This window comes from Schistocerca gregaria, chromosome 9, assembly GCF_023897955.1.
Source record: "Schistocerca gregaria isolate iqSchGreg1 chromosome 9, iqSchGreg1.2, whole genome shotgun sequence".
Lineage (NCBI taxonomy): Eukaryota > Metazoa > Arthropoda > Insecta > Orthoptera > Acrididae > Schistocerca > Schistocerca gregaria.
The window spans coordinates 239250829-239266821 of NC_064928.1; the positions used below are offsets into that span (position 1 = coordinate 239250829).

Consider the following 15993-nt stretch of genomic DNA (forward strand, 5'->3'; position numbering starts at 1 on the left):
ATAAAATTGGCTGGATTACATTAAGCCATTAAACAACATGATGTCCCAACATTCTTTAAGGCACATATCCTGGCATTGCCAAATGCAATGCCTGTTGAAAGATTGATCAATAATCTTTGACAGTTGTGGGTCATCTATGACATACTGGCAGCTATATCTGTACATTGTGTTATCATTTCTTCATCACTAATGGGATAGCTGTTTTTCGAAATACTATTACAGGTTGCATAGTACCCCGAACAACCGGGAGATCTGGGAAAAACCCAGGAATTTTTTCATGCAGAAGAAAACTGGGAAAAGCCCGGAAATTTTTTAGAATTCTAGGAATTTTCCATTGTTTTCGTTTTCAGTTAAATTTTTGTAATTTTGACTGGTAAGAGCCGATACTCTAACCAAGGATATTACTGTATCCCACTACTGCAGAATACCGCAGCAATAAAACATGAATGAGAGAACAAATGAAAATAAACTAAAATTGCAAAAGAAATGTGCCGCATATAATAAACTAAATGCAGTGCTCGTACAACATTTGCCAACAGCAAAATGTGTCAAAGGCTTTAGGAAGACTTTGCGATGCTTTGTAACAACAAATTGCCTCTGATGAGCATGACATGACAACTGTTTGCATTAGATTTGTTTTAGCAGTTACGAGCGGGATCATGCACATGTGCCACTAATCAACTGCACTTCTGGCTACAGAAATGCGGCTGTTGGCTGTGAAACCAGTCGCAGCAAGCAGCTAGATCCTATTAGGAAACTTTTACTGGCACACTCAAGCTGCCAGATTCATGCATGCCCAGCAGGCCCGGATCTAGGAGATGGGGGGCAAATTCATATTCTTGAGGGAAAAAATCTCGTTACACAAAGTGCCAAGCATCCAGCGCATGTTGCTCTATCAATTATTCATATGACTTTGAAACACATTCTAAATTGATTTCTGAATGATTTGTGAATGTGTGCATAGTGTATGTGATGTCTCTGTCAGGGAAATCCTCATCGCAACTAGAAATAAACTTTGCTGCACACAAAAGGGACTATACAAGCTGAGTGCAGTAAAACCGAACAGATGAATGTCAACTGCTATCTGATTACGTGGTCGATTCGGTTTGTCAATGATGAGCGTTCTTATAATTACAAGTGAAATCCATAGATTCAGACTCCCAGAGTGGAAATAAACAACTAACAGGAAAAACAGGTAAGAAATATTATGTATTATCTTCTTGGTGTAGCGAATAAAATGAAATTTTGGCAGAAAATGTTTAGCCAGATCGCTATACTAGTAGTGGCCAGTTGTATAGTCCCTCCAGCTAGAAGACACTTTAAGTTCTGTTCTGGAAGTAGTGTGGAAAACGCATTGTACGAACATGTAACAAAGCCCAACTGGAGAATAAAAAAAATGGTTCAAATAGCTCTGAGCACTATGGGACTTAACTTCTGAGGTCATCAGACCTTAAAACTTAGAACTACTTAAACCTAACTAACCTAAGTACATCATACGCATCCCTGCCCGAGGCAGGATTCGAACCTACGACCGTAACAGTCGTGCGGTTCCAGACTGTGGCACCTAGAACTGTTCGGCCACCCAGCCGGCAGCTGGAGAATAATTGCAAGATAACTCAACCGGTGATTCTGGCAGTGTTAGTGAAGTTAAATGGTGAACAAGCTTTGACATTGGCAGTAGTAGTTACAGAATTAGTAATGACAAGACTGTTTATTAGAATGAGGAAGGAGAAGAACCAAGGACATTACACAAATTATGGAAGAAAAAAATATGATGATTCCAAATTTGTATAAAAATTTTGTACTACTACTTTTCGATCTCATATTTGAGAAACTGGAGCACATGAATGAATTGTGAAATTATTTCCTAACAAAGATTTTTGCTGGTTGTCAGCTGACTAGAAGTAGGAGAGGCAACATTGCAGGGCATTTTAATTTCCACTGTCCTGAGTATAGTTTGATGACCATAGATCCGGGACTAATGCACAGGGCAGTCTGAGTTATAGTGGGGAAGTGGGTAGTATCCACATGACCCATGTTTACATTTAGTGATTTTCCTATTTCTTCTTCGTTTACTGCTCTCGCGTCAAATGAAAAAATGGATTTTTGTGGCCAGGAACTATCAAGTGAATTAAAATACATTCACATAATTATGGAAGGAAAAATATGTTATTAGCTTCAGATTTTTTTTTATTTTCGCTTTTGTAATGCTCAAGCATTAATTCCCTTGCAGAACAATGAAGTATTTTTGTCGGTTTGTTAAGGAAATTTTATTTTATTAATCTTTTCCACCGGGGCAGTCAATATATTTGGAACTAAATGTATAATTCCACACTATTGGCTAGTTTCAACTGTTCGCTGCATGTTTTCATCTTCTAGCACATATGATAAAGAACCAAACATGAGATAACATAGTACTGGTGCTCCAAGAAAATTTCCATCTTGAAAACCACAATGAAAAGTTTAATATTAGGTCAAGGCCTACTTCATTGGGAATCTGGACATACGAATGTGCACTTTAAATGTGCACATTTTAGTATGAGTCATGAAATTCCAATGCTCTTGTAGTATTCTCTGATGCCTTGTTTCTTTTATGAAATAATATAAGATCTTTTTATGTTTTACGCATACTAACATATGGGCCTCCTATGTCATCGTAGCTGTGCAAGCTGTTATCTGTCACTCTCTGGCAACTGCTGAAACTGACATGTTTCTAACAGGTTGCAGGAAAATACTGCGAATGGTGGTTTGAAAAGCATTACTTTCAAAGTAAATTTCCTTTTACACAAGTTGAACTATGTGTGAGAATGTATGATGAATTTCTTAAATCACAGAGCATTTGACTCATTTAAAAATCAACTCATTGATGACAAGCCATTTAGAAGAATTTTGAGCCCAGAAGGTCAGACATTTATGTCATTATTAAAAATTTTACTGGCACATTTGTGTGATACGCGCACAAAAGACCAACATTATATGTGAAAGGTAAACTTCTCTTGCAGCATATTAACCTTAGAGATCAATATTGAATGTGAGAGCTTTGCTTTTCTTGTAGCAACACTGTGTATATTAATTTAAACCATTAACTTTTCCTGTTTGTGTGTTCTTGCTACTTAACAGTGATGTTGCTATTGGCTGACTACATCATGTGTTCTAAGCTCTGAATATCCGTTGTCATCAGCTGGCAACATCACATGCCATGACCTATGACTGTCTTATGAAAGTACATGTTAATCTCGATTTCATGCTTTGGAAAGTAACATTCCCCGTTTGGTGGAATTCAAATTTATGCTTTAGTAATGCAAAAATATGCAGCATACATGTTGGTGCACATCAAAGATCTTTCCAAAATGTGTTTTTCCCCCTGAATTTCATTTTCTAAAGTGCCAGAAATTATGCCCATCTATAAAACCATAACCATTCAAAGGATTGATGAGTTATATAGTTCTGAGAGAAAATATACTTTCAGTTAACAGGGAAAAACTGTGTTTTCACCCAGGAGAAAGTGTATTTATAACTGGGAAATCCAGGAATTTTTTTCCTTGTGTGCGTATACATCCTGTATTAGAAGTTCAACACTGGTACAAACTAGAATGTCCATCAGTGATGACCTTTAATTATTTAAGGTTATTGATGGATTTTTCAACATCCATTGCATTTGATGATGTTAGGATATGTGCCTTATAGAATTCTGAAAGATAATATTGGTTTAATGGCTTAACATAATGCAGTCAAATTTAATCTCAAGATGCGAGTCATTATCATAAAAACCAATTGTATCTTCGTTCCACAACAAACAAGTATAAGCAGCTACAAGCAGACCCTACAATTTTTAGATTTTACCAGAAAAATTAAAAATAAAGTAACTGTGTCTGCTGGGATTGAGTTTGGGCCCATGATTAGTAGACTTGTGCCATCTACAAACATTAAAGTTTTTGAGCTGCCATTTAAAAGTCACTGAAGGATCATTTATGAATGTTAGAAACAAATTGGCCCAGTACTGATAGTTGCGGCATTTTACAGGCTATGTCCCCCCATCCTGAGGCTACTTTCATGCCTTAGGTACAGTCTGAGACCCTCTGATTTCTGTTAGGGAGGTAAGATTCCATCCATCAAAATGGATGCCATTGATGCTATAAGAATTTAATTTCATTAGTAGAATTTTCCAATCCACAATATCAAAGGCTTTGGCAAGGTTACGGAATATACAAGGCAGGATATTTTTTTCTTGTTTAGCTGTGCTAGTACTGCATTTTTTATATTTTGTATCACTCTCTGTATGGAGAATCTTTCAAGAAAGCCTAACTGAGGAGAAGTTAACAAGTTCTGATCAATTAAATAAGTCTGTATTCAATCATAGACCACAGCCATTTCTCAAAAGACTGGAAGGAGTGGTGTATGTTTGCAATAAGAGGTGGTTTGCTACCTTCAGATGTGTAGGTGGGTGTTACTACATCATATTCAACTCTGTCAGGAAATATGCCATGAGTGACTGCCTGATTAGAAAGATAGCTTAGTGATAATAATGTTAAGTCAGCACAAGATTTTAATATTGTGCTAGAAACACCATTACAGCCATCAAAATTACTAATTTTTGATGAATTCTGTACATCCTTAAGGGTTGTACTTTTGAAACTTATGATCTTTGGTGGTGCCTGCAGTGTCTGCACACATAAATCCATCACATCCATATATGTTTGTTCATTACTGGTAGCAGTACTTGCAGCCATTGTGAGTTTAATCTGATGGTCAATGATTTGAAAGTGTCACCTTCCCTTCCAGAGCTATTTCATAGAGGATCAGTTTCATTTGATCAGTATTTATGTTTGTGTTAATAAAGTTCCAAATAGTTTTTGCCTTAACCTTGGCGTGTTCTAGGTTTTGAGCCAAGTTTATGGGTTTTAAATTTTTGAAATTCACAGTGTTTGGTACTCAGTGTGATAATTATTTGATGCATATGTCACTGATAACTGAGAATATTTACAACATTTCATGTAAGAAAGAATTCTGCATAATATGTTGGTACACTATGCTCCTGTTACTGATGTGTTTGAATTAGAATCTCCCAAGAGTCCTAACCTTCAATTGTCAATTGCTTGGAGTTTTAACTAATTATTAAATAACTTTATACAATATTATCAATGTATAATTTCATTTCTAGGTATTTATGTCCATAGCCCAAGTTGAAGGTGAGCAGCTTTTTATACAAGGGGTGTTCAATATATAATGCAATACATTTTTTTTCTTGGCCAGTTTCAGTTGGAAAACTATGACATTTGCTGTGGGACATTGTGGGTATTTCTGGTTCAGCCCCTGTAGTTTCATGAAATTTTGATAGGTGGCAGCATGTAACGGAGGCACATTCTAAGCAGAGAGCTGTCATTGAGATTCTTTGTCTGAAAACCAGAGCATCACAGATATTCATAGGTACTTGCATAATGTCTGTGGAGGCCTGGCAGTGAACAAAAGCATGGTGAGTTGTTGGGTGAGATGTGTGTCTTCACTGTAACAAGGTCACCAGACCTGTTGTATCTTCCGCATCCCAAGTGCACACAGCTGTGACTTCTGCAATGTTGGAATGTGTGGACACTCATTTGAGTTGTTAGACAAATCACAATCAAACAGCTCACTGGTCAACTGGACATCTCTGTTGGTAGTGCTGACACATCCCTCCACTAGTTGGGGTACTCAAATGTGTGTGTCCACTGGGTTCTTCATCGCCTAATAAAAGACCATAAAGAGTAAAGGAGGACCACCTTTGTGGAATTTCTTATGTGTTAGGAGGCTGGTTGTGACAATTTTCAGTTGAACGTTGTTGTTGTTGTGGTCTTCAGTCCTGAGACTGGTTTGCTGCTGCTCTCCATGATAATCTATCCTGTGCAAGCTCCTTCATCTCCCAGTACCTACTGCAACCTACATCCTTCTGAATCTGCTTAGTGTATTTATCTCTTGGACTCCGTCTATGATTTTTACCCTCCACGCTGCCCTCCAATGCTAAATTTGTGATCCCTTGATGCCTCAGGACACGTCCTACCAACCAACCCCTTATTCTAGTCAAGTTGTGCCACAAAGTTTTCTTCTCCCCAATCCTATTCAATACCTTCTCATTAGTTACGTGATCCACCCACCTAATCTTCAACATTCTTCTGTAGCACCACATTTCAAAAGCTTCTATTCTCTTCTTGTCCAAACTATTTATTGTCCATGTTTCACTTCCATACATGGTTACACATCATACAAATACTTTCAGAAATGACTTCCTGACACTTAAATCTATACTCGATGGTAACAAATTTCTCTTCTTCAGAAATGCTTTCCTTGCCATTGCCAGTCTACATTTTATATCCTCTCTACTTTGACCATCATCAGTTATTTTGCTCCCCAAATAGCAAAAATCATTTACTATTTTAAGTGTCTCATTTCCTAATCTAATTCTGTCAGCATCACCCGAGTTAACTTGACCACATTCCATTATCCTCGTTTTGCTTTTGTTGATGTTCATTGTATACCCTCCTTTAATGACACTATCCTTCCAAGTCCTTTGCTGTCTCTGACAGAATTACAATGTCATTGGTGAACCTCAAAGTTTTTATTTCTTCTCCATGGGTTTTAATACATACTATGAATTTTTCTTTTGTTTCCTTTACTGCTTGCTCAATATACAGCTTGAATAACATCTGGGAGAGGCTACTACTCTGTCTCACTCCCTTCCCAACCACTTCTTCCCTTTCATGTCCCTCGGCTCTTATAACTGCCATCTGGTTTCTGTACAAATTGTAAATAGCATTTCGCTTACTGTATTTTACCCCTGTCACCTTTGGAATTTGAAAGAGCGTATTCCAGTCAACATTGTCAAAAGCTTTCTCTAAGTCTATCAAATGCTAGAAACATAGGTTTGCCTTTCCTTAATCTTTCTTCTAAGATAAGTCGTAAGGTCAGTAATGCCTCACATGTTCCAACATTTCTACAGAATCCAAACTGATCTTCCCCGAGGTCGGCTTCTACTAGTTTTTCCATTCGTCTGTAAAGAATTTGCGTTAGTATTTTGCAGCTGTGGCTTATTAAACTGATAGTTCGGTAATTTTCACATCTGTCAACACCTGCTTTCTTTGGCATTGGAATTATTATATTCTTCTTGAAGTCTGAGGGTATTTTGCCTGTGTCATACATCTTGTTCACCAGTTGGTAGACTTTTGTCAGGACTGGCTCTCCCAAGGCCGTCAGTAGTTCTAATGGAATGTTGTCTACTCCTGGGGCCCTGGTTTTGACTCAGGTCTTTCAGTGCTCTGTCAAACTCTTCACGCAGTATCGTATCTCCCATTTCATCTTCATCTACTTCCTCTTCCATTTCCATAACATTGTCCTCAAGTACATCGCCCTTGTATAGACCCTCTATGGGACTCAACGTCATTACAGGTGATGAAACATGGGTTCATCACTCTGAACCGGAAGCTATGTGGCATTTTCCTTTGAAGAAAAAGTTCAAAGCAACACCCTTGGCTGGTACAGTCATGGTGACAGTCCTCTGGGACTCTGAAGGGAATATTCTGTTTGATGTCCTTCCTCATGGTACAAATGATTCAAATGGCTCTGAGCACTATGGGACTTAACATCTGAGGTCATCAGTCCCCTAGAACTTAGAACTACTTAAATCTAACTAACCTAAGGACATCACACACATCCATGCCCAAGGCAGGATTTGAACCTGCGACCGTAGCAGTCGTGGGTTCCAGACTGTAGCATATAGAACCACTCGGCCACCCTGGCCGGCCTCATGATAGAACCATCAGCTTTGAAGTGTTTCTTCCTACCCTCAGGAAATTAAAGAAACGACTTCAGGGTGTTCAACACTGAGATGTTATGTTGGAAAATGGGGTTTTGTAGCTGAAAGAGTGGAGAGTAATGTGGTGCATTGGAAGCCTGAATAAAATCAACTTGCTTTCAAAAAAAAAAAAAGGGTTACAGTACTTGTGGAACCTCCTTTGTAGTAAATTTCATAATTGTAACATGACATATCAGTAAACCACATAGGCTTTGAAGAAACTAACTAAATTTTTACAGTTGATCAAAATACCTTGTCCATGTTCAATAAATTTTCAGTTGAATATTTATGCAAGTGACTGTATGTGGTGCTATCTTGAAACTTTACTTTGAAACAACTCAGTTGTATATGTCTGATTGTGTTCTATAGTGGCTCACTGTGGTCTGACAGAGCGATTGCCAACTACACACATTTGGTGACAGTTATTGAACTACGTGAAAAAAAAATGTAAATTACTTACAAACTACGGCGTGCGCACACTTTATTCTATATGTAAACTTGGCTACAAATATTCAGATTTACGTTATGACCTGTTCGATATGCCTGCCCAATTGACAATGGTATGGTGCAGACAAATAGCGAAGTACTGCATATCTGCTTGAAGTGTCAGAACATCGATGCTGTTGATGACCCCCTGAATGGCTGTTTTCAGCTCAGAACTGGTTTTGGGGTTATTGCTGTGCAGCTTGTCTTTAATATAGCCCCACAAAAAGGAGTCGCATGTGTCCAGATCCGGAGAATATGACAGCCAGTTGAGGCCTAAGCCAGTGGCCTATGGGTACCCAAGTCTCAGAACACAGTGCCCAGAGAGCTCCTCCAGGACATGAGACACTCTCTTGCTTTGATGGGGTTGAGGTCCATCTTGCATGAAGCACATCTTGTTGAAATCAGGGTCACTTTGGATAATGGAGATGAAATCATCTTCCGAAACCTTCACATACTATTCGGTAGTCACCTTGCCATCACAGAAGATCCCACCAATTATTCTGCGACTGGACAGTGCACACCACACAGTCAGCTGTTAAGGGTGAAAAGGCTTCTTGATCATGAAATGCGGATTCTCAGTTCGCCAAATGCGCCAAATCTGCTTATTTATGAACCCATCCAGACAAAGAGGGCTTTATTGCTAAGCCAAACAATAACGTGCTTACTAATTCCCATTGTGTCCTCCGGCCAACCATGCAGCTTGAACATTGTAATGCACACCATTTAGAAGTTATGACAGTTTTATTTCATATAGTTCAATAATTGACAGCCTGTAAATATGCATGTAGGTCGAGTCCACAAAATTTTAAAATATAGTCATTACTTTTTCAAATGTAACATAAACGACTGAACGAGAATTGATACAAATAACCATTAGGTAATGAAGTTACCAAATGTTCTTCAAATGGTCTAAATCAGTGGTAGTCAAATTTTTTTATCTACTGTTCACTTTTTATCAGTGTCATAAAATTTTCAAACCATCCCCAGTTTCTGAGTAATGGTGATTTATAAAGTAGAACTTACCAATTACATTTTCTCAAAATTTTATGAAAACCTATTAAAATGTTTGTAAAACCCCTACTATCTACCTGCTAATGGGCAGTAGGGACCAGATTGACTACTGCTCATCTAAATGATGGTTTCTATTTCATATAGCAATATTCCAAATGTGGATTATATCCAGGATTAGCAAAACACGTGGAAAATTTTCTGGAAATTTAAATTCTCTGACTGAAATATTTCATTAATCTACAAGTTATTTTAGTAAAAGTATACATTTTTGGAAACAGAGGAATTTGCACTACAGGGTAATAACACCGTATTTCAAAAGGATTATATTCGATGATCCAAGCATCCCTGAATTCTTATGATGACAATTTTCAATAAAGATATTCTCATGACCACACCATCTCCAGAATATATATGCCAAAAGATAGCAATGAGGGCTTGTTGTCAGCAGGCTGCAAACTATGTGATTTGAGTCTTCTTTAGTCTGAAGACTGGATTGATGCAGATCATCTTGCTAGTGTATCCTGCACAAGCCTGTTAGTTCCTGTGTAACCACAGCAACATACATCCATACAGACCTGCTTATTTTATTCATGTTTTGATGTCCTACAATTTTTATAGCCCACACTTCCCTCCACAATGAAACTGGCAAGTCCATGGTGCATCAGGATATGTCCTACCAATCTGTTCATGTAATCAAGTCATGCCACAAATTTCTTTTTTCCTTAATTTGATTCACTATCTCCTCACTAGTTAATCTACCTGTATAATCTTCAGCATTCGTATGCAGCACCACATTTCAAAAGCTCCTTTTTCCTTGAGACTGAACTGCTTATTGTCCACATGTTACTTTTACATAAAAGTTTGCTTCATATAAATAGTTTCAGAAAACACTTGGTAACAATTAATTTTATATTTTTGTTAACAAATTACTTTTTCCCAGAATGTTTTTCTCGTTATAGTTTGTCTACATTTTATATCATCTACTAATCTCTCTCTCCCTCCCTTTCCTCCTTACTCTTCCTCTGCTCAGGGACTGAGTGTTACATTGTCCTCATCACCATTGACATGCAAGTCACTTAAGTGGCTTCAGATAAAAAGACTATCACCAGGTGGCTAAACTCCCAGAAGGTGACTCCTCACCAAAATAGGGCATACACACATTTCATTTCACTGAAAACGTTTTGTTAAAAATTTTGAGATCCCAGTCTACCTGATATATATGTATATATTTATTATTGAAGAGAGGAGTTAAAAAAAACAGTATTTATGCCAGTATTAGCATTATAGCAGTGGAGCTATTCCACTTAGTATATTAATGTGGTATGTACTGTAGGAAGTAAATTTTAACATGGAAATAAAGTTTCTTAAGACTCATCCAAACTTAACATACTTCCTGTATGAGGTGTGAATAAAAATTAACAGGAACTTTTGTTTTTCTTAAAGAGTCTTTATTTATTTATCAACGTTAACTTTGTCACTTCAAAGTAGTCCTCCTCAGATACAACACACTTGTGCCAGAGATTTTTCTAATCTTGGAAGCACTTCTGGAACTCACTTTTCATTATGGTGTTCAGCTCCTTCAGTAATACTGTTTTATCTCATCAATGGCAGCAAAACGACATTGTTTCAGTTCTCTTCAACCTTGGGAATAGGAATAAGTCACAGGGAGCCATGACTGGTAAATACAATGGCTGAGGCAGAGGCAACATAATGGTTTTACTTTTTTCCAAAAAAATCAGGAACAAGCATTGAGATGTGAGCAGAGGAATTACCATGATGCAATTTCCATGTGTGGTTTTGTCACATTTCTGGTCATTTTCTTCTGATTGCTTCATAAACCTTTATGACTGTCAACAATAACAAAATAACATTAAAAACATCTGAAAATGCAAACGCATATGAGGAGCAAGTGTACCACCAACATATTTTAAAATCAGATGCATAAGGCTCGTGAAATATAAAAATTCTCATTACTTTTTTGATCACATCTTGTATGTGAACAGTGTGTTCAAAATAAAATCAGTGTAAAGGGAAAGTGTCATCTTATATTTTCAATTCTCTCTCCCTTTTAGAGCTCACCTACTGTGAACAAAACGAAGATCTGTGTGAAAATGGTGCAACATGTATCAGCCTGACAGAGGAAGATGGAAACTACCGCTGCATATGTGCCGAGGGATTCACTGGCCGTAACTGTGAAGTGGCCAAGTTCACCACAGCAATGTCCATGGTTAACATGACTACCACCATGAAGCCACCTACATCCCTGCTTCCTGGTGAACCACCTGAGGAAGAAAATGAAGCTGCTTAAGAAATATCACAATTTCTTGTCAGAAATGTAATACTGTTTTTGCTGAAAACCATTATTTTAATATATAAATTGTAAGTCATTTGAAACATAAAAAAGAACATTAAATTTGATGGGGCTTTGGAATGAAATATGGTATCCTGAAAAGGCTGACACAATATTTCTGTGGGATAAGTGCTCAGTAATACAGAAAGCAATTTTTTTTGGTGGCAATCAAATAATGAGTACCCATTCATTTTGGAATATGCAAAATTTTGATCTTGTGGCCTTAATGTGATTATTTGTATATTATTCTTTTTTTCTATCTATTGGCAAAGTACTTGTCTAAGAAGCCTGCATAACTGTGTGTGTACAGCTTAATCATATGTTTACAGTTGTGTCACTGATGTTTTTTAGTATTATGAAACAAATTTTATGAGCTTCAAATATTGTAACAGTAAACTGTTGTTCTTCAAAAGCAGACATTTCTTTCCAGTAGTTTTAATTTTCCAACAATCTTGGTTGGAATATCAGCCCTTGCAGTTTTTGTTACACTGTGCACATGATTGTTTGTTGATCAGTTGTTATTTATTTGTGTAGATGCTTTTGTTTAGCTTATGTATTGTAATTAATTTATCAGTTTATTTATTTAATTTAATTTATTTATATTTATTTATTAATGTATAAATTTGATTAATTTATTAATTTGTTTCAAATTATTTATTTTGTTATTTATTTTTATATTGTTGCAAGACTTCATCTTATGACTGTAAGAATTTGAGAAAATTAAAATATTAATTGAAATGAGATTTATAATTTGAGGAGTGAATAAATAATTTGAATAAAATGGATTGGAAACAATGAAACCTGAAAAAGACATCAAAGCCTATCCCTCTCTCTCAGCATGCTACTCGTAACAACAAAAATTACAAAAGGAAAATATTTCCTCTTGGCACAATATTGTTGATTATGTTTAGCATGGTTAAGGAAATACATTCCATTCTTTGTACTCTGCATAACAAATCAGCATCTCATCACATAAAGAAGTTTTGTGCTTGCAACCAGTCATCATTCACTGCACTGCATGATATTTTAAATGGGCACTTGCCAGTTATCTTCAGATAGCAACGGAATGCTGACAGTGATGTAGCCTATCTCACAGTTTATTAGCAAGCTGCATATATTCAGCGCATTAATTAAGGTTGTGGTGATAGACCAACCATGCTATGTGGCAGCAGTGTTGTCACTGGTGGAGTTCTGGAACTCAGCTCTCTCCAGAGTAGCCACTCACTGGGGCCATTGGCTTACTCTGTCTCCTTGTTTGAACCAAATCATGGAAATGATGGTGCTCCATACAGTATCTCTCTGGCATCCACTATCACAGTTCATCAGACTTTCTGTTCTGTGTATGTCCATTGATTCTTTAATAGAGGAGCCAAAAAATAAAGTTTTTGCAGAGATTCACATGGCATGGAGCTTGTTTTGAGTTGGGTACTTCAGTGCTCTATGAAATTCTTCTTAAAAAATGGAATATCAGGGTGGAATAATGAGAGTATTATGAAGGGTGGATTGGTACTCTCCATATAGAGAGATATTGAGTCACACCCAAGCACTACAAAAAGCCTACAAGACATTGATCTTTCAGCCCAAACACCTAAAGTAACACGCACACATATTCAAGCAAGCTCAGCTCACACATGTGACTATTGTCTCTATCCAATGTGGCCATACTGTGAGCAACTGCCCATGATGAGAGAAGTAACGTGGGTACTGGGGACAAGGAGCAGGCTAGGATGGGGAGAGAAGGGATAATGGGGGAGGGGTGAGAGACAGTAAAAGTAAAGTTCTCCTTGTGAGAGCATGCAGGGATATGGTGGTGAGAGGTTATGGCAGCCAGGTGCAGTCGGGAGGTTAGACAGGTTAGGGGGCATGGAAAAGGAGAGAAACAGAGGTAATGGGCATTGGTGGGATAGAAGGCTGTGTAGTGCTTTGTGTTGGGTAGCATGCTCAGTAACTGGGCGGTCCTACCAATGAATCTGAACCAGATGAGGCCTTTGGGATTCTGGATGGTTAGGAAGGACTCGTCCAGATGGCCCGGGAATAGATTGGTACAGGATGACGCCAGGGCAGTGACCATTGCCTTTCCACAGATTCATTTGTAGATGATGCCTTCAAAGGTGCAATAATTTTGGTTGAGAATGTAGCTGGTCATGGTGACCAGGAAGGAGGTTGTTGGTTCGGAGTCAGTTGGGCATTCAGAAAGGTAGTGTTCAATAGTGGAAAGGCAGTGGACATTAGGGGTGTTAAGCCGTTGGCACATGGGACGGGGCAGTTAATATTGATGTGCAAGAAGACTGGATATCCCACGTCACAAGAGACAGCACTGTTGGCAGACGGCATGAGCTGGTTGATGTGATTTTGTGCTCTCCGCACTCTCCAATTTCAGATTTATTTGGCTCTAAAACCTTACAGTTTGTTCACAAAAATGATGGACGTGACTACAATTCCTACGTTACCTCTATCAAAACGAACATTTCCTTTCCTGACCATATGCTTGTCAAGTTGTTCTGTCTGTGGTATACATAAATAAAACTTCAATATTCGTGAACGTGTAATAAGACAAGAATGGAAGATATATCCACTCAGAAAAGACATCAGCATATTAGATCACCAAATCAAACAAACTCACTGCTGACAGAGAGCGCACTTATATTTACATATTATCAAATATTACAGAATATTCGATGTTATATCGCTCAGAGCCCTGTAGGGGAAACGCCAACTCTGGAGGGGAAGTGCCGTTACAAACTGAAGCCTACGTTTACATTTTTTGTAAATATTAAGTAGGGATTCTCCACGCCCACAACTGCTTGGAGCCCATTCAAAAAGATTTACTGTAACCTCTGCTTTCATTAGTATTTAAAAAGAACTTCGTCAAAAATACAACGATTTATTTTCGCCGGGCTTGTTAACCATTTGTAACGTTCAGAGATGTGTCATGAGTGGCGAATCTTGAGTAAAACCTACACATTTCTCTGGTTTCCATGTCAAAATTTGCTTCTTTTGTCGAAACACAGCACCGGCCGCTGTGACCGAGCGGTTTTAGGCGCTTCAGTCCGGAACCACGCTGCTGTTACGGTCGCAGATTCGAATCCTGCCTCAGGCATGGATGTGTGTGATGTCCTTAGGTTAGTTAGGTTTAAGTAGTTCTAAGTCTAGGGAACTGATGAGCTCAGATGTTAAGTCCCATAGTGCTTAGAGCCTTTTAAACCAAAACACAGCGGAGTTTGTCTCACCGCACTAACATTTTGTGCAGACACGATTGCGAGAGAATTCTGAAACAGTGGAAAATTTGTAAATTTCTGGTACGTTCCTGTGGGACCAAACTGCTGAGCTCAGCAGTCCCTAGGCTTACCCACTATTTAATCTAATTTAAACTCACTTACGCCAAAGTCAGCACATACACACGTGCGCGCGCGTGCACACATACACACACACACACACACACACACACACATGCCCGAGAGAGGACTCGAACCTCCGACTTGGGGAGCCGCGCGAACCGTGGCAAGGCCCCCAAGACCGCGCGGCTCTGAAACAGTGGTTTATTAAGTTTGTTAAGTGAGAAACCGAGGGAAAAAGTCAGTAGCTTACTAAAAAGCACATCCTTGGTGCAGAAAAGTGCAATGTCTTCACATATGTTGTTCCGAAGTCCGTAGCATTTCTCGTTTTACCAGCTATCGAAGCCCTTAAAAATTACATTGTTTCACCGAAAAAGTCTAGAGTTATTTTAACACGGTAGATAATGAACGATGTGGTGAAGTGAGTGTTATCATTTGCCAAAATCTCATTTCGATATCTGAAAGCACTTATGAAATATGAGGAATGTTGTGGATATTTCACTCTGGCTTTATAGCTGGTGCGGCGCGATCGCAAATGAGTGTGCTACACCAGGTCAATTTTATTGAGATTGGTGACAGATAGATACATCTACCCAAATCTAAAGAAACATTTAACACGTTAGCACAACTTCATAAGCAACAACATATTATGTAATATGCACCAAACACAAAAACATAGCGACCTGTATTTTTCATTGCACACTTCTCCGAATGTAGCGCGGCGTGTTATTTTTACGTAAATGTCACAATAACTATGACCATTAACGAAATGATGGGCACATCATTATGAACCTGACATTAAGCTAAAAGTAAAGCAAAAACGAATTTTTTTTACCAAATAGTTTGTGTAAAATAGTTTGAGAAAGAATGCAGGGTGCGCGCCACGAGACTGTCGCCGCTGACTGGCCGAAAGGTGGGAAACACTTACGGCCTCTCCTTCCGAACAAACGAATCAACCTGCCCAGCGTTATGAAGCGATGACCCAGCAG

At 38.3% G+C, this 15993-nt stretch overlaps 1 protein-coding gene across 1 annotated transcript in view; it reads left to right on the forward strand.

The window, feature by feature from the left end:
• LOC126291813 (delta-like protein 1) overlaps positions 1–12357 on the forward strand; it is a 108212-nt gene extending 95855 nt beyond the window's left edge. The window contains exon 7 of the mRNA XM_049985509.1: positions 11392–12357. Within this exon, the coding sequence (XP_049841466.1) occupies positions 11392–11627 (236 nt within the window). The 3' untranslated portion in view covers positions 11628–12357. The remainder of the gene's footprint in view (positions 1–11391) is intronic.
• Positions 12358–15993: the final 3636 nt, after the last annotated feature.